At 35.5% G+C, this 22,311-nt stretch overlaps 1 protein-coding gene across 1 annotated transcript in view; it reads right to left on the bottom strand.

The window, feature by feature from the left end:
• The window catches only part of CCDC171 (coiled-coil domain containing 171), a 289,149-nt gene that overhangs the window by 55,873 nt on the left and 210,965 nt on the right, over positions 1–22,311 (bottom strand). Inside the window, exon 24 of the mRNA XM_054583183.1 lies at positions 10,320–10,451. Within this exon, the coding sequence (XP_054439158.1) occupies positions 10,320–10,451 (132 nt within the window). The remainder of the gene's footprint in view (positions 1–10,319; positions 10,452–22,311) is intronic.

The raw sequence follows: 22,311 nt of genomic DNA, 5'->3' as shown, positions 1-22,311 counted from the left end.
ACAGACTTCTGAGTCACCTTAGTATCCCAGAGATTAGCACAGGGCCTTGAACTTGGCAAGTGCTCAGTATATCATTGAATGGTTTTGGCCATATCCAAATCTATATGACCAAGAAAGCAAACCATTTTATTTTTTTAAAACCAATTTCCTGGTTACATGCTCTCAAATGACATTTTTATTTTCCCTCTAGAACAAATGGAAAACTTTGTAACAAAGGACATTGTGGTTCCTAAGCCTCCTACGGATTACTAGTGTCAGAGATGTGAATAGCCTGGCCCTTAGACTCCCAAGTGACTGCCTTCCCCTTACCTAGATCAAATGTCTGGATACCAGAGATCAGCTTCTCCAGACCCTTTGAGGGACTGCATTACCTTCTCTAATGGGAACAAATTGAGTGACAAGGAATTCAATCTATTCTGCTTCCAGGATCTAAAGTCAGATGGAGTCCCCCAAAAGAATGTCTCGGAGGATTTCTACTCACATGGACCCAAACTGCCATAAGTTTCCAAACAGGCATTAGACTCGAGGAAAAGAAAGCCTATTAGAGTCATATCTGATCAGCACATAACGAAGTCTCTTTGTGTTCTCATGTGGCACAAACTGCTACACAATTCTATTATGACCCAAAACAACAACAAAAAAAGCAAGAGATAATAGATATTAAATTTAAATTTCACTCAAAAATACCATCCCACAGGCTGAATGTGCCTCACTAGAAGAAAAACAAAGGCTCCCATTAAAACAGTAACATGTTATTTGTGTGGAATACGTTTTAGAAAGCTGATACAAAACCTTATTTGAACCTCGGAACCAGATGAATTTCGGAACTTGGGATTTTTTGGATTTGGGAAATACAGGGTATATGCCATAAACTAAGTAGCACTGGGACCCGGGGTAGCATGCAGTAATCAAACACATTCTACAGCAAAGGATTTCAGTATTTGCATCGAGGGGCATCAACTGAGACTAGGAAGTGCCTCGTATAGGTTCTTCTCAAGTTTTGCCACATAATTAGGTCAGGTCAGGTTTTGTCTCCAAGTCATCAGTTTTCTGAACATTGTGTTGCTACCTATGGCTCAATGCTAACAAGAAATTTAACCTCTTAATGTGCATTAATTAAAAACTTGGTAATAACATAAGACACCCAAAACTTTCAAATAATACCTTTTCACTTGATGAAGAATCATAACATTTCTCAACTCACACTCATCTCGGTAATAATCATAACTGTTGTCTGCTGAGGGGTTTGTGAAAGGCCCTGTGCTAAGTGTCCCCAAAACACTTGTTTTCCTGTTTTGTCCTAAGGCATAATTTAATAAATGTACAAGGTTAAAATGCATGCTTTAATTTCCTCCTCGATTTTAGAACATGGAGTTTCTTCTTTTAGATTTCAAATTGTGTGGCGAAATCCTTCTACCAGATAATCATTCAACCACAAATCTAAGGTGTGAGGACTTTTGAAAGCTTTATTTGCAAATATAGAACTTGTGCCACTTTTAAATATGTCTGAGGCTCTGCAATGTCAAGTTGTTAAACCCCCAACCACAGGAACAGAGCCCAGGCACTTTCTTCACTTTAGGGCTCGGTTTGCTATGCCCTCCTTTTAGGCCTAATGAACCCAAGCCAGGCTCATTTTGACTACTATGCGTTACAAAACAGACTCCAAACAAAATATTCCTGCAACACTGAAGCAAATCTATTTGTTCAGTATGAGTTAAATAGCCCTCATTCACAAAAGAAGTTAAAATATTAATATTTCATGTTTTCTTCAGGGAGATACTTAAGTTAGTCTTCCCTCCAAAAGTTATACCTCTTTCTAGTCAGCACTATAAGACTTTGGCCACTGAAAAAAAAGGGGGAGGCTATTACTACAATTAACAGAAGGCTCTGAAACTGAAAAACATTTCTTCGAAGTCACTCACTTTACATTTCATTGGTTACTTAATACGCAGCACTTACTCAACCTCCAATAAAATATTTTTTAAACTGTGATTCTGAGAACTCCAAGTTTAAATAAGTGGGGAGAAGAAGATTTACCATCATTTGAAAAGATATAGGATGACTTTTAGTTCTCTTTTTCAATTCCTCTCTCTCTCTCTCTCCCCCTCTCCCTCCCCATATATATATATATATATCTATATCTATATATACACACATGCACACAGTATATAGCTTAATATATACATACACACACCCTTGAGAGTAATAAAAGTCTGTTTAATAAAATTTAAGGCATCTTTGAAATTACAAGAAATTACTTTTGTACCTAGTTTTAGACTGGATGATTTACTGCATTTCCTTTAATCCTTAAGTTGCATATTCATTGCTGTATTTTCTTCTAACTGCTGTCACTTAAATTGTCATGTAGAATAGGGCAAATCAGGGTCAGTTTATATAAGCGGCATCAATCTGAAGAACTTCATTAGTCTTTATTTCAAGGCATTATGCAAAGAAAACTGACATTAAGAGAGCCTTAACTGACAGCAAATGAAATCAATCAGCAAATCACTAAGCCATAATAAACTCACTCAGTTTGTAGATAACCCTTCCTTCCCCAGGTCCTCACCTACGCAGTCCGTCAAACACTCTTTTTGTCCAGGCAGCTAAAATGAAGAGGCGTTCTGCTGCAGCACTTGAAAGTTCAAGTGCTCACAGGCTTCAGTTTCTCAATAATAAGCATTAAAAGGCATTATCTAGTGAGGTTATACTTACACTTAAATAGGCCTCAAAAAAGGAAAAAAAGATAGAGAAAGGGTCAAATTGGGGATTTAGTCTTTGCCTCTTAACATTAATGACAAAGAAGTTATGTTCATATTATTCAGCAGCTTACATACTTTAAGCTAACTGGAACTAAAAGTTATAACAAAAAAAATAGCAGCTCTGTACTTTCATGTGTTGTGATTTGTTTGTTTGTTTTTTACTAAGTGTGTCTGGAACATTTCACATACAGGCAAATGTCATCACCATCTCAGAGCTGGAATGTGAAATCCAAAACAGAAAATAGAAAACAGTAGTAATGCTTCGATTCCTTTGTGTAATAATTATTCAAGACAAGTATATGGCAGGCATTCACCCAAGTGTTTGCAGTGATTTTATACTGAACTGTAAGGAAACACTGAAGTTGTGGAACATTTTATTCTTTTGATTGTGCATGTTGCTACTAAAGTGAAACTTGTATCAAATATGTCAACAGTCAAAAACCTCTGAGGGTCAAAACACTAATATGTCCTTCAATATATTTAGGTCACTTTCGCTGTCCCTAGGCTTGTTTGCAATTCAGTCCAACAGAGCTCATATTAATTTAGCACTTTATGATGCAAAAAGCACACTCACATGCATGTTACCTGATCTCCCCATCAGCCCATTAGGGAAAGAATGGAAGACAGGCTTCACTGATTCCATCCAGAGATGAGAAGTGGGCTCAGGGCTGGGGAGCGACCTGCCAAGGTGGCTAAATTGCAGAGCCGGGACTTCCATCCAGGCATCCTGACCCTGCACCTAGGCCTTCTCCAATCCTACGTTGCTTGCCTCTTCCCCTAGCAAACAAATTATTTCATAGCTTCCAAACACAATGCTCTTAAGAAAGTAATTCTCATTCTTATCAACATAATGTTTCCGGGAAAACCCAATGGCATACAGAAAATTGCACAGATTCTTGGTTGCCATCTTGCCTATAATCTGACTGACTTGCTTGTCTTGTAGAAAGGCAAAATTCTCAACCTGAAATTGAAAACTAAGCAAACTTACACTTGACCAAGGGACATTTATGTGCCAAATATTTAAAGGAAAAAGCAATTCAAAAAACATCTATTAGTGCTGTTTAATTTTCAAAGCTGTCTCATGCATGTCATATGATCATCACAATCACCCCAAGATGCAACGGGGAAGGGACCATCACCCCCATGTCAGAGACCAGAAGCTGATGCAGGAGAGTTAAGGGCTAAGCGATCACAGAAAGTGGCGATCCTAGGATAGAGCTCCAGTAGCACCTCCAGCTCCACCAGGATGACTCGGGTTTCATCCTTCACAAAGAGAGACAATGCTGTGTTCCGTGAGGAAAAGACAACAACTAGATAAAATAATGAAAATTCCTGCTACCTGTATAATTTGTGTCTACAGGGGGAAGGATTTCACCTGCTCTGTGACCAATCCAATTACTTTCTGGTAAAGTCATATAACCTCATCAGCCTGCTGTGCTCCTGACTCTGCTATGATTTTATTCTCTTCCTAATATTCTTCCTTATGATAAAGAAAAGAAGAAACGATAAAAGGGCAGGTACTTTATGACGCATGCCTAGTTTTTAAAGAATTCCTATCAGATTTCCCTTAGCGTCAGCTCACATCGCTGACACGACACCCGATCAGTCCCACAGGGAATAATTCATGGATATTTCCAGCTGAGTTAAGGAGCAAGGACTTGTGAGGTTCCTCAGTATGAGACTCTGTGTAGCAGAAGCTGTATATGGATGCATTTCCTTGCCCTCATACGTCATCCTGTCATTTTCACAAGGCAAAGAGAGATGTAAGTCTCAACAGAAAAAATTAAAAACCTGTTGTTTCAGATTACCACTGTTCTGAAATAAAACCCATGATGCAAGATGTAAAATGTCTCATCTGCTAAATAGTTTTTTAAAAAACGTTTTAGAACTCCTAGCTTTAACATGTATTTCTTAGAAGTGTTCGTTGTCAGGTGGGTGCCCCAGACTGTTTTCACAATATATGCGAAAATATATCTTTTTTACAATAAATCTTTTTTTAAAAATATGAGGACTAAGAAAAGAATGGTACCATATATCACCTGGTAAAATATCTGAAACAAAAAAAGAACGTAATTTTACATGTTTACTCTCAAAACTCTGTCTTAAAATTCTGATTTGACGCACCGCCCTCGCCCATCCCGCACCCCCACCAAAAAAAGTACAAACCAAATAGGCAGAGGGAGCAGAGGAAGGAAGAAAGAGGAAGGAAAGTGAGAAGTCAAGTGTTGATACCAAACCTGCTCTAATGACTGATGTGCCAGGCCAATTCCCCAGCAAAGAGAATTCTTGTTCATGAAAAACTAAAATACTAGAAGATGCAGATTGAGGACAAGGTAAACCTCACAATGACCACAGCCAATGTTTCAATGGTACTGTTTAATCACTTAGTAATTATCATCCCAATCTGCAATACATCCTTGAAACCAGTCCTTCTGTACACACTTAACACCTTAATGCACATGATACTTTGCTTCCTTTGGCATTGCTTATCGCTCTGTTACTGGGAAATTTTGAAGAAACAATATATGCTTGTGCATTATCAGATCTTCAGAGGAGAATTCTAAAATTTTAACTAGCAAATAAAAATGTCTTTCAGACAATAGTACACATCAGAAAGATGTCATTTACTCTTCCAGGTGTCAACAACAAAAAGATAATATGCTAATTCTTCTATTCATCCTCACAGTAGGCCTCAAGACTAGGACACTTAGATTCCTCATTGGTGTACTTCATATTTTGTGGAGCTGCAGACTACAGATGTCCAGCAGCTAGAGGAGACAGAGGAACGCATTTTCCCATCAAAATACATTTATTCCAGATGAACTGGATGACTTTTCCAGCTAATTGTGCTCCCCTAACAAACAGGTCTTCTCCGGGAAGTACTTTCCAGCCTTTGAAGAATGCAGCATTTGAATTTTCTGTTTGATTCTACAACCCAATTCTAATCATTTTACTTTTAAATTAAAAGATATTTTGATTTTAGAATTTAAGAGAATTGTGAAAACTCTCATAGAAAACAACTTTAGACAACCCCAAAATCTTTTCGATACCTTTTACTAAAATGATCCCATCTATCAAAAGGTCAGATATCCAATAATCTCAAACATTCAAAGTGCAGTTGTAGACCCAGAAATAAATTTAAAAGAATATCTGTGAGACAAACAGCTGTAACAAGATACGCTCTCTTTATTTCTCCATGGAGGCTCTTAAGCTGAACCCTGTTAACTCAATAAATTAAGGACCCAATGAAAAGGGACATCTAAAAATCAGAGAATACCTAAATTACAAAAGGCAGGTAAAGTTTTCCTTTAGTATCAGAAAAATGAAGAACCTTACCTTAAAGAAAACTAAGGAACTAACAGAAGTCATTTAGGACCACACTAGAGCAGTAATTTTCAGGGGCAATCAGGGACTATGTGTCAAAAACCTTAGCACATGCTTACTCTTAGCGCAACATTTCCACTCATTTATTCTGAAGGAAAACATAAGAGATCATGCAAAAAGTTTTGCAAAAGGATATTCACTGCCACCTTATTCATAATAACCAGAAAATTAATACTCAAGTATCTATCAATAGAAAACTGATTAAATCTACTGTATTAGATGCATATATTGCAATATAACTCAATCCTCGGCAATGAGGTAAATCTGTATTTACTGACAAGAAAGACATCTATGACGTACTATTACATTTTTAAAGTGTTCACAGGACAGCCCTGATTGGCATGGCTCAGTTGGCTGTGCATCATTCTGCAAAGCTAAAGGTCACAGGTTCAATACTCAGTCAAGGCACATGCCTGGGTTGTGGGCCAGGTCTCTGGTTGGGCGCGTGCAAGAGCAAATTGATCAATGTTTCTCTCACACGTTAATGTTTCTCTCCCTTTCTTTCTCCCCCACGTCCCCCTCTCTAAAAATAAATAAATAAAATCTTTTTAAAAATGCTTATAAAACAATGTGGCCCAATTATTGTTTAAATATATATAGACATATTACATATACATGATATGTACATGAGTGTTTGTATTTATAACTAAAAAATAACTAGAATAACTACAAGAATATATGCCAAATGCTAACACTGGTTATTTCTGAACAGCAGAATTTCAAATGATCTTAATGTTCTTCTATGCTTTTAAGACTCTAATTTCTTATTGTCATGATCATGTACAGCCTTCGTAATTTTTAAAAGTTAATTTTCAATATTAGCAAAATTTTATGAAGTTGTAGTGTGTAAAGGCAAAGGCCATTATATACCTAAGTACTTTATACTATTGTTATAATATTATTGTCTAAATCTATAACAATGAACCAGCATAATAAAAATTTCAATTTAAGTATATTATATTCTATTTAAAACACAGCAGTTGACATATTTAGCAAATGGCTGATTTGTACACTTTAAAAATAATCATACATCTGAAAATTCACTTACATGGTTGGGATAACATAAAGAAGAAAATATCTAAATGACACAATCATTCAAGTAAAAGTGCCTAATATTTCTTTAATTTCTAACTCTGTTTAAAAAAATAGGAGAAATTTCTTGCACAGTAATTAGAAGGTTGCTGCATTAAGTAGCGAAGAACATGTGTAAAAAGTTTACCAGGAGTGGGACTGATATTGTTATTTCCTAACAGTTTACTTAACAGATTTCTTTTTTCTATACATAAAAAATAAGAACAAAATTCCCTTCAAGATGCTCTTTATGATTTAACTTTATAAATACAACAAAACAGCTGGAAGAAATGTCTATGACTGAAAAGAAGTCTAAATGTAAAAAACTATGGTATCCCAAAGTTGTGGGTATAACACATAACAAAACAACCACACCAAATAAGGAGTACATAATGACACGGTTGGTGGGCTGGGGGTGATTAAAGGGTTACTGTATTTATTATGGTGAAGACTGTTGTTTAAAGTCTTCATAAATAAGTGGTTTCACAATGAAGCCTTACTAATGAAGTGTTTATAAACATATATTTATAAAATGTACCATTTCTAGAGGTATAGTTATTATGCACTAAGCCTTTAATACCTTTTATGAGATGGTTTGGGGGACTTTTTCTTTTTAAATGAAATAAACCTAGAAGTAAAAAAATGATACCAAGTCTCTCAAACGCACGCACAACTTAGGCGATGAAGCTTCCCCGGTCAACCTGTCCAGTGTCTGAAATCAAGTACTCCTTGACCCACACTCCCCAAGGGCCTTCTCTGTGGTAGGCACAGTGCTGAGCTCCGAGGACGCGGCAGTGAACAGCACCACATTCCTGGCCTCCGGAAGCACTCATGTTAGTGGACAGCTAACAGATAAATACCGAGTGTTTACAATGTACCTGTCACGATTCGAAGCACTTTGGATGTAGTAGCCCACTATGCAGTTTAAGTAGTTTTCCCAGTTAGCCTCTTTTGGATTGCTATTCTCTCCACTATTTCCTCACAAATGAAATTGTACCCTGCAGACAGACCTTACCTTTATTCTTTCCCTCCCATCCACCATCTCTCTCTCTCTTTCTCTCTCCCCCTCTCCCCGTCATTCTCTCACTAAGTGATGGCTGTGTAGGTTGGCCAAATGGTTTATACACAATCACAACCTACCTAAAAATCAAAGGACGTGCACTCTTTGAATACTCCACCAGCACTGAGTACAAAGCTAAATGCTAACTATGTACCTACCCTTAGTACAAATACACATATTTATATACTATAAAAAAGGTGAAGAGTAGGGTTCAATAATATTAGGCTGTCAAATGGAAACAAAACTTTTTATCTACAGTACAGCATACACTATGACCTACATCATACATAGATGCAGAATAAATATTTTTGTAAATGTAAGAAAAACTCCACTAATAGATTTAAAAGGTTTCACACTCTTACCATTTAACATAGGTGTCTAGATTTTTGAGTGTCAGATTTTATCAGTAGCTTTGCAGTTAAGTATGCCTAGACTTAAGTCCAGGCTCTGGGCCCTGCCATTTTACCTGTTGTTGACTTAGTAGAGTTACCTAAACTCTCTTACAGTTGATGCTTTTCAATTGTAAAATGGGGATAATGCCATCTACTTGACAGATTCATTGTGAGAATTAAATGAAATCATGTATTTAAAGAGCTAAGCATGATACCTGGTGCATAAAATGGTACTATTATTATAATTAAGGTCATCAATTAATACTCTTCTCAAAGTACTCAAAACATATCACCAGCTATGTGTGTGAGGGTGTGTGTGGGTGTGGCTGTTTCTGTGTCTATGCGTAAAAACACTATTGTGGTCCAAATCATGTGCTCTTCTCTGCATGGAATACTAAACCAAAATATATATTACTAAGTGTTTTGGTATATGGCAAAATACATAACTATTTTTATTAGAACTTGGAAAAAATATTAGCTTAAAATATGGTCTATACATTTCCCTCTTGTCATTCACAAATGTCAAAGCCATAGAGAGTTCATGGTTTGCACCCTAAAATTGCATCCCTAGTATTTACTTTTTCTTTGCAGAACATTAATTTGAGTATTAATAACAAATTAAATTAGGGCATGGAACATGTAGAAAAAATTAATATAGCCTTACTTGGACTGACATTCATTTTGTACAAAATTAAAATTTGACAGGGTCATAAACTAAAGAATGAAAAAATTTATTTTAAACCTCAAAATGTGAAACACAGACTCAGTTTAATTTAAGAGATATTTGTCTTTTAAATACAATTAAAAAATCTAGAGCGCTTCTGAACAAGGACAACTTCTTGAAATATCAGGCTCCTTATAGTTTAGATAATGTTGAAAGATTTTTTTCTAGTAAAGGCATTGGGTATTTTAAGGAGACTAAAGCAAATACTAAATATTGTTTTGTCTAATTAAAAAATTTGTAACCCTGTGGAAAAAAATACACAATAGTAAAGAATAGAAAGATACATGCAGCATCTGAAAATGGTTGTTTTTGAAAATAATTTTCTTTATTAAGTTATTCTTAAAATCATTTGAGATTTTGTGAGTTGGTGCTTTGAGTTTCATAAGTGACATAATCCAGTTTGCACATACTACAATATTCATAAAAACTAAACATTAAAGGGCAAAATACTATACATTGCCAAGTACAGTTCTAGATTTGTTGAAATAAAATAAATTACCATATAAGAATGTTGCGTATACTTTGGAATTCACACTGAAAATTTTCAAATATCTTTCCTAATAATTTTATCTAAAGGGATTTATTTTAAAACAGTAAGAACTATACGTTGAGACTAGCTTAAAAAGGTAACAGTCTAGCATCTTATTGTCCTCTGCTGATAAAAAAAAGTATTATTTTAAAACTGTACTTACCAATAAAAGACATATTTTCCTCAGTAAAAAAAATACTTTTCAGGATTATTTAATAGAAAGAATCAAGGCTCTAAGAAAATAAAAGTTATTTGTGAAATATAGTTTTAATGATAGAAGAAAAATTACTTGCATCTCCATTATGTAATGCACAATACTTTGAGGTTTTCATTCTCTCCAGTTAGTGCAATTTATTTTTCTACACGTCTCAGTAGCAAACAATGTTATTTAGACTCTAACCTGGCATGCTACAACCTCTGGCCCGCCCTTGAGCCCCTCCATTGCAAAGGTCTCCAGGTGCAGTTTGGGTAGCTGCAGGGTGAAGTCATTCCTACTTGCCGCAGTCCGTGACAGCGAGATCTGATCTCTGACCTAAAGGGAAAAAAACAGCATCAATGGTAATTCCCCTTCAGACACATTAACTGGGATGAACTGGGTCCCCTTGAGCCCACTGAGTGGACTTGCATTGATCGCTGGACCTGAAATCCATGAATAAATTTAGGACTAATTGATTTTTCGTTGCAAATAAATCTCTAATTCAGAGTGCTGGGGGAGAATGTTAAGAAGAAAAAGCATCCTCCTGCTTGAAATGAGGGAGGGAAGAAGAGTCACTGGAGCTCTTCTGATCAAGAGGTTTTGAATTATTTTTCACTGTTCCACCCAGAAGAGAAACAGGAAAGAAGAAAAAAATCCACTAAATCAAAAACAAACAGTAATCTCCTAATTATTATCACTTCCTTAATAACATGTTTAATTTAACTGGTATTAACTGATATATATTGGACAAGATTATTATTAGGTACTATTCTTTGGGAAAAAACTTCAATAATATGTACCCTGGAATAAAAACAAACACACTCAACAAACAAGACTACTTAAAAATATACTTGTAAAAGGTTTATTTGCCCTTTTAAACTTGAGTCTTATTGATTAGATACATATAAACCAACTCGGTCATGCAACTTCTAAATAAGGGAACAGATAAAATCAGTAGAATTTGTGGTGTGTTTTAAGTGTTCGGAAAGGTAACAATACAGACATTTCACAGATACCGGAGAAACACCAATTCTCTGGCTAGTATAGGAATCACATGCAGTTGATATTACACTGCCACCTTCTGGACAAATGAGAAAATACTCCCTGTATAATACAAATATTAGATAGAAGAAAATGTTCAGAAACAGATTATTTTCATTTTTAATTTCCAAATTTAGTAAAAGCCTTAAGAATTCCATGGTTTAGTTTGCTTTTAAGATCAGTAGCTCTCATTTTTAATCACATAGCTTAATGACAGGAATGTTCATATGTAAGCCTATTTTCTAACTTTCCTTATGACTGACTGGGTTTTAAAAATTTACCTCTTTGCTACCATATATTTGATACTTACTATACATTAGCTCAGAGTCAGGATAAACAGAGTTTTATGGCCTTAATAGCAAAGGTAAAAATGGGGAGAACTATATAATTGCATTAATTACTTAAATAAATGTATTTAATCTGTACACCTGAGCAACTTCAAATGTACCTTAGCAATAACACAGGGTGGGGCAAAAGCAGGTTTACAGTTGTGAGTACATAAAACACAGAGTTTATTCTTATATTACTATTATTATACGATTTTCCATATGAACAACTGTAAGCCTAGTTTTGCCTCACCCTGTATATGAGAGAAAACCTGTCCTTCATTTTTCTATTCCACATGGGCAGCTTATAAAACTGAATCATTTCAAATTTTATAAATGAACTATCATACTATATAGGGTTTCCTTAAACCAGCAAATACACACAAATATATGAGGACATCTTTAATTGTTCCTGTTAATCTATGGGTACAAAAATCCTTATACCCCCAAGCTGATCTGAAGAATTTCTGTCAATAAGTGAATGTCAAAGTGTATGCTGTAAAACATACACTACAATGCAATTTTTATAATAATGTATTATATGCACACTGGAGTCCCAATTCAGAATATATATTTATCTGTAACAAACATTCTCCAGTCTGTATGAGAATGCTATTAAAGTTTCTGTAACATAATAACTCATATTTTTACAAATATATTTGCTTTAGTTTTATATTTTTTATGTATGGATATGTTCTCATGTCGTTTTTTGGGGTTTTTTGTCACCAATGTACACTCAGATAAAAGAAAACATTAATGTGGATTAAGGTACTGAGAATTTATCAACATCAAACCACTGGTGTTTTGCCTTCTACCCTTCTGAACCATAGTCAATAGATCTAAATATTTTACTGTACCCTGGCCAATTCATTGTTTGATGTTTAAAAACTCACCCAGAATCAAAGAAAATTTATTAAATTTGAGCCCCCAAATGAGACACTATTAGCTTTGAAAGTCAAGTTTAACTGCGATATTGATGATTCTCTTTTTTCTGTGACAAAATTCACTAGGGAAATCCTGGATGTCAAAGTACAAAAGCAGATCGCTAACATGGGCAAAGGGGGCAGGGGGACTCGAAGCAAGGCAGGCGTTACCCACAGCCCAGCTCCAGCACCGGAGGTCCTTCAACCCGGCTAATATCAGGCACCACGCTTCTGGGCAGCTACACACACAGGAACAGCAAGCCACACTTTGTAGTCTCTAAATACACTTTCTAAACAAAATGAAGGTGGGGCACTTGGCCTTTAAGGCTGTGATTTATTGTCAAATTTACGTTTTCACTAAACATTATTTAATTTGGCAAATTAATTTTTTTAAAGAAATAACTCCAAATGCAGCTGTTTCACTAAATCTAATGATAAGCACAATGATTGCTTTATTTGAATAATATGCATGTGTTAATACTTTAATTCAATTATAAATTATCTGTTAAATGTTAACTGCCATCCAGAGATAGTGACCCATGATATATAATAGATTGATATGACAAATGTTCCTACTACAATTTAAGAATGATTCCACTTTTAAGTTAGAGCAAAACTTGGAGAGCTGGCATCTAAACTGTTCTGAAAATATTTCTAGGAAATGGTTGCTTTTTAAGTCTTGAAAAAGGATTGGCTAGGAATTCTTTCAACGGATAAGGAAGTGAAAAAACATCGAGTAAAGAGAATAGAAAAGAGTGACACTAGGGCAAGTGAAAATATAACTGCAGCAAAGGAAGAAGAAGGAAAGGTGACAAGAAAAAAATTAAGAGTGAAAAGGAAAGAATGCTCAGAAAGAATGCAGAAGGCAAGTTTGAATTTCAGGGTGTGAACAAGAATCAACAGAGAAGAAATTCAACATAGAACATTAGAAAAAGGTTCTAATCTATCTTCCCTGTATGCATTAAATTTGTCCATAAAACAACAACAGCAACAACAACAACAAAAAAAAAAGCAGAAGAGGCAGACTGAGAAAAAGGTAACTAAAATCAGAAAAGAACTAAGTGGGATATCTTTAGGAAATACTACCCATTGAGTACAAAATTATTCCTTTCAAAAATGAGAATCTGAAGCAAGTCCCTTTACTGTCAAAAGTTCTGAAGTAACAACATTAGAATAGTAAAATTATTTTTCCCTAAAAGGAAAAGTAGGTTCACCTTTTAAAATACAGATTTTTTTAATGTGAATTAAGATTAAAACAACCACTGTCATCTGTCCACAATTACATTATAATTTCAAATTGATATTACATGTTAATTTCAAAAGTCATTGATTCTGTTTACAGCACATCACTATTCATCCTATAATTAAGGTTCTATACCCTTTTTACTGATCTTACAGTTGTGAGCATTAAAAAATATATACAAGTTCTGTCCAGAAGGTATCCAGCCATGTACTATGAAAAATAGAGATATTTCTTGAAGATACAAGATAGATGAAACATTGTACATAAGACAATGATGCCTCAGTCTCCTTCAAAGGAGGCACCTTGGGACCTCACACAGTTCGCCCAACCACCATCAGCTGCCCCATCATATTTTCCTTAATATCATCAATGGTCTGAAATCTCTTCCCTTTCAAAGGTGATTTTAGTTTTGGGAAAAGCCAGAAGTTATAAGGTGACAAATCTGGGCTGTAGGGGGGCTGAGTCACCTGGGTGATTGGATGTTTCACAAAAAAACTCTGCATGAGATGTGATGCATGAGCAGGAGCGTTGTCCTGATGAAGCTGCCCATTAGCAGGTGCCCGTAGCTGTGGCCGTTGTCGCTGTACTGCATCTCTCAACCGACGAAGCACATTGAGGTAGTACTCCTTATTAATTGTTTGACCTGGAGGGGCATGCTGGTGATGGACAGCACCTTCCCAATCAAAAACTAGTTAACGTGGTCTTGATCTTGCTGCAACTTTGCAGCGCCTTCTTCTCGACCATCTTTGAAGCATTTATGCCACACTTTCATCTGCAATGCACTCAATGCATCATCCCTTAAAGCCTTGTGAATACCCTGAATAGTTTCCATGAAGAAATGTTCAAACTTAACACAAAATTTGATGCAGATTCGTAGCTCTATTCGCTCAGTCATTTTGAATTCAACAGCCACATGATACACATGGCCACTCGATGGCATGAAGTCATCATTGTTCACGCATGTGCATTCCAGTCCACTCTCCTTGGCTGCCAGGTTACATCGATGTCTTGCAAAACCAATCTTGTAACAGTAACAATGGCTGGACTTTTTTCTGACAGATCTCATATAATGCTTTTTACTTCAAAATAGCTGACTCCATTTCTAACTATATAATTTTTTTTTCATAGCATTTCATAATGTAAGTCTCAACTCTCAAATTGTATATATTTTTATAACATTCTATAAAGGTTTACAGTTTTACATTTTGACAAAGAATTTTAAAAAACATGTTATTCCATTCTAAAAAGTAGTTTTTCAAAAAGTAGTTTACTTCTTTTTTTACCACATACTTTCAGAAAGCAGATATTTCTAATAGATATGCTTTAAGAGATATACAGAGACAAATGAAACTTTCTATGAAGTCAAAAACTGTTACAATATATATTTATTTCATTATAATAATCTAGTTTCAGAATTCAGTGATTCATAAGCTCCATGTAGTACTATTTCTATTCCTCTGATTAGCCTTTACTCAGAAGATACCAATCTGTACACTAACCATAACATCAAAAAAGCTATTTCTGCTAGTTATATCAATGATGAAATTAAATTTGTCATTTTTAGGAAAGTTACTCAACTCTCAAAATTTGAAGCTGCACGTTTTATCATGCACACCTATAAATCTCTCTGGATCCAGTGCTCTAATTTTCTAAAAATACTCATGAAATGTAGTAGTAACTATGTTTTTTTCCAACAGGATACCAAGGAAGAAGTAGTAAATTGTAGTAGATCAAAATTAGATACACTTAAGAACATGTGTAAGCAAATGTGTATAATGCCTGAATCTTGAATGCCTGGGAAAAGTGTATCAGGACTTTACGTCACACACTTAATTTGTCTAAAATTATATTTTCTCTAATCCATTATTGCCACCAATGCTTCAAAACAAATGTTGTGAGAGACAGACCCTTCAAATATAGATCTATATGCTATTTCCTGCAACTTCCATTTTTACCACTCTGAGTTCATGTCTTACTTTGCTTACATCCCTGCCTTCCTTTGTCCCATCCAACCTCTGTACTTCCTTCCACATTCATTGATACCTGTTGCTTTCCCTTTCCTCTTTATTCTAATTTTTTATCCTACACGCTAGTGCAGCTTACACCCTATTTTTCAACCTACACACTAGGCAGCGGGGTATAGCTGACACGCTACAACCTGGAAACCAAATCCAGCCCATCACCTGTTGCTGTAAATAAAGTTTTATCGGAACACCACCATGTCCAGTCATTTGGTGTTGTCTTTAGCTGCTTTCCTGCTACAACAACAAAGTTGTGTAGTTGAGGCAGAGGCCAAGTGGTCTAAAACACCTAAAATATTTACTGTCTAGCCCTTTACAGAAAACATTGCCCATCTCTGCCTTAAAGGTACAGAAGGAAAGACAGTATTTTTCACCATCGCTAAAGTTTCTTAAAATTACCACATCTTACCAGAGAATGTGTGAATAATTTCTAGTGAGTCAGCCTTATGTCACTAACCCAGACTGCCACTCAGGCATTTCCTGGCTCCTTTTTTCTCATGTTTCATGAAATAAATGTCTGCATCCTGATGCATTTTAAAGTTTACATAGTCTAGCATATAATTTGACTGGGTCTAACTGTCCTGGCACAACTGTGATCACCCATTCTAACAACCAATTAACAGAAAATTTGGTTAAACAAGTAGAACAGGCATACTGGAGAGCCTCTGTAAACAGAAAGAAAAGAGAATCAGCCAGAGTTAAATGCACTCTGTAATAACAATAGCAGCAAAAAAAAAATGTTACGTATACAGACAATTTTAAGTAAGTGATGAGATAAGAATGTCATTCCAAACTCACAAATTGTACAAGGCAGTAGAAAGAGAGAATCACAAAAAAGATACTTCCTTCAGTAGTTCCCGGACCCTGGTATGTGCCTAGTGATAGAGGCAGGTATGAAAGCATGGTGAGACGATGGAAATGACATTAAAATTAGATACTTACATCTAAATGAATATTTCCCTGTTTCTTTTACCTTTTCCTTAACTACTGAACTACTAAAATGGGTAGAGTATTATTTCTAATGGCAATAGTACCATTAGTGCTTCCAAAAGTACTTCGTGCTTTTCAAAGTACTCACCACACTAGCTCAATTGATGCTGTCGTCCACCTCGTGAAACAGCTATTGCCATCTCTAATATGAGGCTACTGAGTCCAGTGCTCTTAATACAAAATAATAATGCCTCTTAACATCTATAATGAACAGTTAATAGTTGAGGAAACTGTTTTAGATTTTGGTATTTCCTTCATTTCCCTAACTAAAACACAACACTATTTTTTTCCCTTTTCTTTATCCCTTTTCTGACAGTCTTAGCAAAAGTGTGTAAGTTCCAGAAAAGTAGTTTTGTGATAAGCAATAGAGACCATTATTTTAACATCCTTATTTTCCTTAGTAGTTTCATTGGACCTGTGGGCATGTCCATCCATTTATGTTTCCTCTCCCCCTGCCTTACTCCCCACCAACACACATACGGTTATGACACTGAGACAGGTTACCTGTGCAGCAATCATCCTTATACATGGTCACAACCTCGAAAGGAAGGTCCCCAAAGTTTGATGTCCCAAGATATACGCAGCAGTGCCTGCTGCGCCGCACACTGTGGCGCTCCATCAGCAGAGGCAAGGTGCTCCACAGGCGCTGCAGCAGGCACAGACCCTCAGTTTGAAAAGAAGGACGTGAGGAACTCGCCTTCTTTTACTGGAGGTTATTTAACTTCACCTACAACTCTGGACCAGAACCGGAACTCTGCCGTGACTGCCAGCTGCTGTCACCAGGAAAGAGGGCAAAATCCACCACTACGCCTACCCCACACATTATAGTTACATCCCAATCATGGAACTAAAAAAACTGATCTCTTGAATCAAATTATGAAGCTGGCTACATCCCAATTAAGGATCTGAAAAACTGAACTCTTAAATCAAATTATCAAACTGGAAAACAGAGTGATTTAATCATGAGCATCTTATAAAGGCACTAGAGTCAGCATGATAAATCTGCAATGCATGTGATAGACCGTAGACATACCCCACAAATAGACTACTGTGACCTTGAGCTATTTACAATACACAAAATCCATACCTGAAAAATAGAGAAATGTATTTATGAAATGAATTCTTACAGTCCTCCACACAGGGATATTTTCTTTTCTACAGTAAATTATTCCAAAGGAGAAAGACAGATGAACAATAAAATTAAGTTATTTAGACGTGTTTAAGCTAACAACTGTTAGGCACACATACATGACATTCTGTAGTGTCTTATCTTTAGTTTGTCAAGGTTTTTAAATCCCTCTTGAGCTAGAGTACCATTTTTAGCTTGGCTAGGTCAGAATGACACTGAACAATATGAATGATGACACACAAGACAGCTATATGGACAGAGTTGTCATCAGCAAGCCAGCTGTGCTAACACCTGCATGTCCTGCACAGCTGATCTTCAGGACCAGGATCCAGAAACTAAGAATGAAAAGGAGTTCGAAGATCATCAAGAACATTTAGAGAGTCATTAACAACTCACTAAAAATTGAGTTTTAGAGGCAGGAGATCAGGTTTCAACTTTTAAAACACTGTTGGTTTCATACTAACATACTAACTATATTCATCGGTACATACTAACAGTGTTTAAAGCTTATTCTATGGTTTTTGTATTCCTTATAAATGCAGTAAAAACCAAAAATCAAAGATAATTATGTATTATCAAATATTCCTGTTAGTCATTCTTAAGATTATAAAATCATATTTGAAGATTCAGCTATGCAGTGACTTCCCCTGTCAGTTCCTGTTTAACTCTATTGTACAATCCACTCTAACAATAGAAGTAATGTATCTTCCTAATTTTCATAGGCATCAAACTAGCTATTACCTGTAAATTCATCGTTAGCATATCTCTCTTTCCTAGAGACACTCCTAAAATTAAATTGAGGCTATCTTCTCTTGCTCTTAGTTAAGTAAAGTACACACACATGCTATTTTTAGCAATCAACACAGAAACTAAGTCATAATATCGGCAAGATTTACATTGGAATCTAGAGATGGCTTTCGTTACATTTAGAGACTAGGTGATGGTAAAAGTTTGACTCATTCAACAAACACTCATTGAGTGCCTACTGGGTACTAGGCACTGTGATAGATGGTGAGGATATAAAAATTAAGGAGACAGAATTCCATCCCTCAAGGACTTCAAATTCTGGTGGTATAATTAATCTCTCAAAATGCATTTCCTAGCTTCCCATTTATCTATAATGCCTTGTTTCTCCTGTCAATTGCTATATTGCCTCTTTCTTTGCCAGAAAGTATTATGTTAATCAATCTCAAACCTTTATCTTTAGCCCTGACTTTTTCCCTGAAGTTCAGGCTCACATATCGTGCTGTTCACTCCACATTACCTTAAACTCGAGTAGTTCCAAAACAAAACTCATCATTGTCTCCCCTCTCCCTACTGAAAGCAAACTAACTGGCTCCGCTTGCTGCACTCTTAACATCAGCTAGTGGCACTGCCCACCCTGCGCATCACCCTCCCCTGCCCTTCTCATCCCCATATGCCATTTTATTAAGTAAGTTTCATATCCTTTCCTCAAAACCACCTGCCATCATTATCCTGGTTCAAAACTAATCTAGCCTACAGATTCACAGCTCTTAAAATCCCCTTCATTACACCACATCCAGAAACCAAATTCAATGAGGAAAACTGACCACATCACTCCCTAGCTTAAACCCGAGTTTACTTCCCACTGCCCCATGATAAAGATCCAAGGTTCTTAGAATGGCAACCAAAAAACAAAATTCTTCCATGACTTGGCTTCCACCTGCCTCATTCAGCCTTATCTCTCACACTCTCCTTGCATTCAATACCAAATGTAAGATATCTGGCTATACATGCGTCCATGCACTTGCACAAGCTATTCTCTTTGCTAGACTGCCCTTTCCATCTTTCTTCTCACTTCAAAGCCCTATCCAGGCATTAATTTCCTCCTAAGAAATATCCCAACCCTGGGTTCTCTAACTATGTCTCATAGATGAAAAACTCCATCTAAATATATAAGGAGCTGCATCTTATAATCCAGTATAAGCACAGATGCATAGTTTCCGTGCTATGTTGGAATTATCTATGTCTCCTCTTCAAGGGAATGGACTAGGAGATATAACCATACAGTATATTATATATTCCCAGAACAAGGTGCAGTTCCTGGCACACACTATATACTCAAAAGGTATTTGTAGGCTGAACTACTTATAGTAAATATTGTGTTTTGTGATAAATTACAAGTTTTAAGTAATGTTACTGGAGAAGCAAATCCCAGACAGCTTCAGCAGAAACTCCTGTGACTCCCTGGTTATTATTCCAGTGTCATTTCAGCATAATAAATTTAGAGGATTTACAGATGCAAGGTCTTCTGGACAGTCCTTTGAGGATTCTGAATTGTGACTTCCTGTTTTAACAATTTACTGAAATGGCATCTAACACCTCTCAGTAGTTCAGTGGTAACTTTAAAGTTCATAGTATTCTATGATCACACACAGAAAACATTTTAGTTAATTCCTCCAAAGTTGTAGTACTCAGGAAATATCTGAAAGCCTCCAGAATCCAGTCATTCTGCTAATTCAACCAAAAATGCTCAGATTCTTCTCTATATTCAAATTTCATCCAAATCTATTTACTTTCACCCTCAGCTACATAGTAAATAAGGCATCTCTCTGCTAAGAATTTCATTAATACCCAATACTTAATGTAATTTTCTCATAGCTAATGCTAAGTAATCCTGACATTAACCTATCCATCCATTCATTCATTACTCTATCCAGAAAATTATGTCAATATGACTATACTTTTACTCTTCTCCACATGATAGAAATACTTAGGCATGTTTGAAGAGGCTCTTAATTTTAAAAAAAAATTCAATTCTTGATAATATTACCAGTAATATTAGAAGCCTACTGGTAAGGTTATTAGAAACATAAAAGGATATAATATTAGTGAGTGATGTTACCAAATGTAAAGTATTTCAAAAGCAGCAAATAAACTGGCAAAATTAGTTAAACCCAACTTTTTCAGAACTATAGAAACTAATTAAAATTTTACAGCAAGCAGCCCAAAGCTTAATCAAGAAAAGAACATCTGAATCTGGAAATTCCTGTCAAAGCACTAGCTAACCACTAACAAATTAACAGAGCAGAGATTTCAGTGGCCACACATGAAAATTCACTAAACCAACAACCACTACTAGAGTATGCAGCAACAGCAAACACTAGAGATGATGGAGAACCTGATTTCCAGAGTTGCTACATTGTAACATTCAAAATATCCATTTTTCAACAAAAAATTATGAGGTATGCAAAGAAATAAAGTATGCCCCATACACAAGAAAAGTGGAAATTAATAAGAACTGTCCCTGATGAAGCCTAGACATGGAATTCACCATTAAATGACTTTAAATGAATTATTTTAGTATTTTTTACAAGTTAAAGAAAACCATGTGCAAAGAACCAGAGGAAACCATGAAAATGATATTTCCCAAAGGAGAAAATGTAAGTAGAGAGATATAAACTATAAAAAGAAAACAGAAATTTTGGAGTTGATACATTCAAGTGCTGAAAAGGGGAAAAACTGTTCAATCAAGAATTCTATATCCAACAAAAATATTTTTCAAAAATGAAGGAGAAATTAAGCCACTCCAAGAGCTGAGGGAGTTCATCACTACTCGGCCTGCCTTCTTAAAAGAAATCCTTTAACCTGAAATTAAGGGCACTAGATAGGAATTCAAAACCACAAAAGAAACAAATACTAAAACAAACAAATAAAGGTAACCACATAGGTAAATATAAAAGTCAGTATTAATGTATTTTTGGTATGTAACTCCTCTTTTTTCCCTACATGATTTAAAAGAACATTACATAAAACATTAATTATAAACTATGTTGATGGGCACTTAAATGTATAAAGATGTCATTTGTGATAATAACAACATTAATGGGGGATAAAACTATATAGGGGCAAAGTTTTTGTATACTATTGAAACTAAGTTGGTATTATTTCAAGCTAATTGCTGTGAATTATGATGTTAATTGTAATCCCAAGGCAAACACTAAGAAAATAAAAACATATGGTAAAGCAAAGGAAAAATGACATCAAATGTTATACAAGAAAAGTAGTACCTAACACACAAAAAAGGTAGAGGACTAATACACAAATTGTGAAACATATAGATACAATATATATAGAAAAAAGGGCAAAAGTCCTTCCTTACCACTAAATACATTAAATGCAAATTGATTAAACCCTCCAATTAAAAGTTGGAACTTGGCAGAATATATTTTAAAACATGACTCAACTACATGCTCTCTACAAGAGATTTATTTTAGACACAGATAGGTTGAAAGTAAAGAGACAGAAGAAGAGTATTACATGCAAACAACAGCCAAAAGAGAGCTGGAATAGCTATACTATCATACAAAATGGACTTTAAGACAAAAGCTTTTAAAGAGACAAAGAAAAATATATAATTATAAAACGGCATTTTATCTGCAGGCATTTTTCTTTCTTTCTTTCCATATGACAGAAAAAACAAAAGATAAACTGTAACTTTATCATTACAATTATCCTGTTGCAATCAGCCTTTATTATATTTAAAATATGTATTTTGCCAT

This window comes from Pteronotus mesoamericanus, unplaced genomic scaffold, assembly GCF_021234165.1.
Source record: "Pteronotus mesoamericanus isolate MK-2021 breed Mesoamerican mustached bat unplaced genomic scaffold, CSHL_Meso_final contig_73, whole genome shotgun sequence".
Taxonomy (NCBI): domain Eukaryota; kingdom Metazoa; phylum Chordata; class Mammalia; order Chiroptera; family Mormoopidae; genus Pteronotus; species Pteronotus mesoamericanus.
This window is presented reverse-complemented; position numbering and strand designations above follow the sequence as displayed.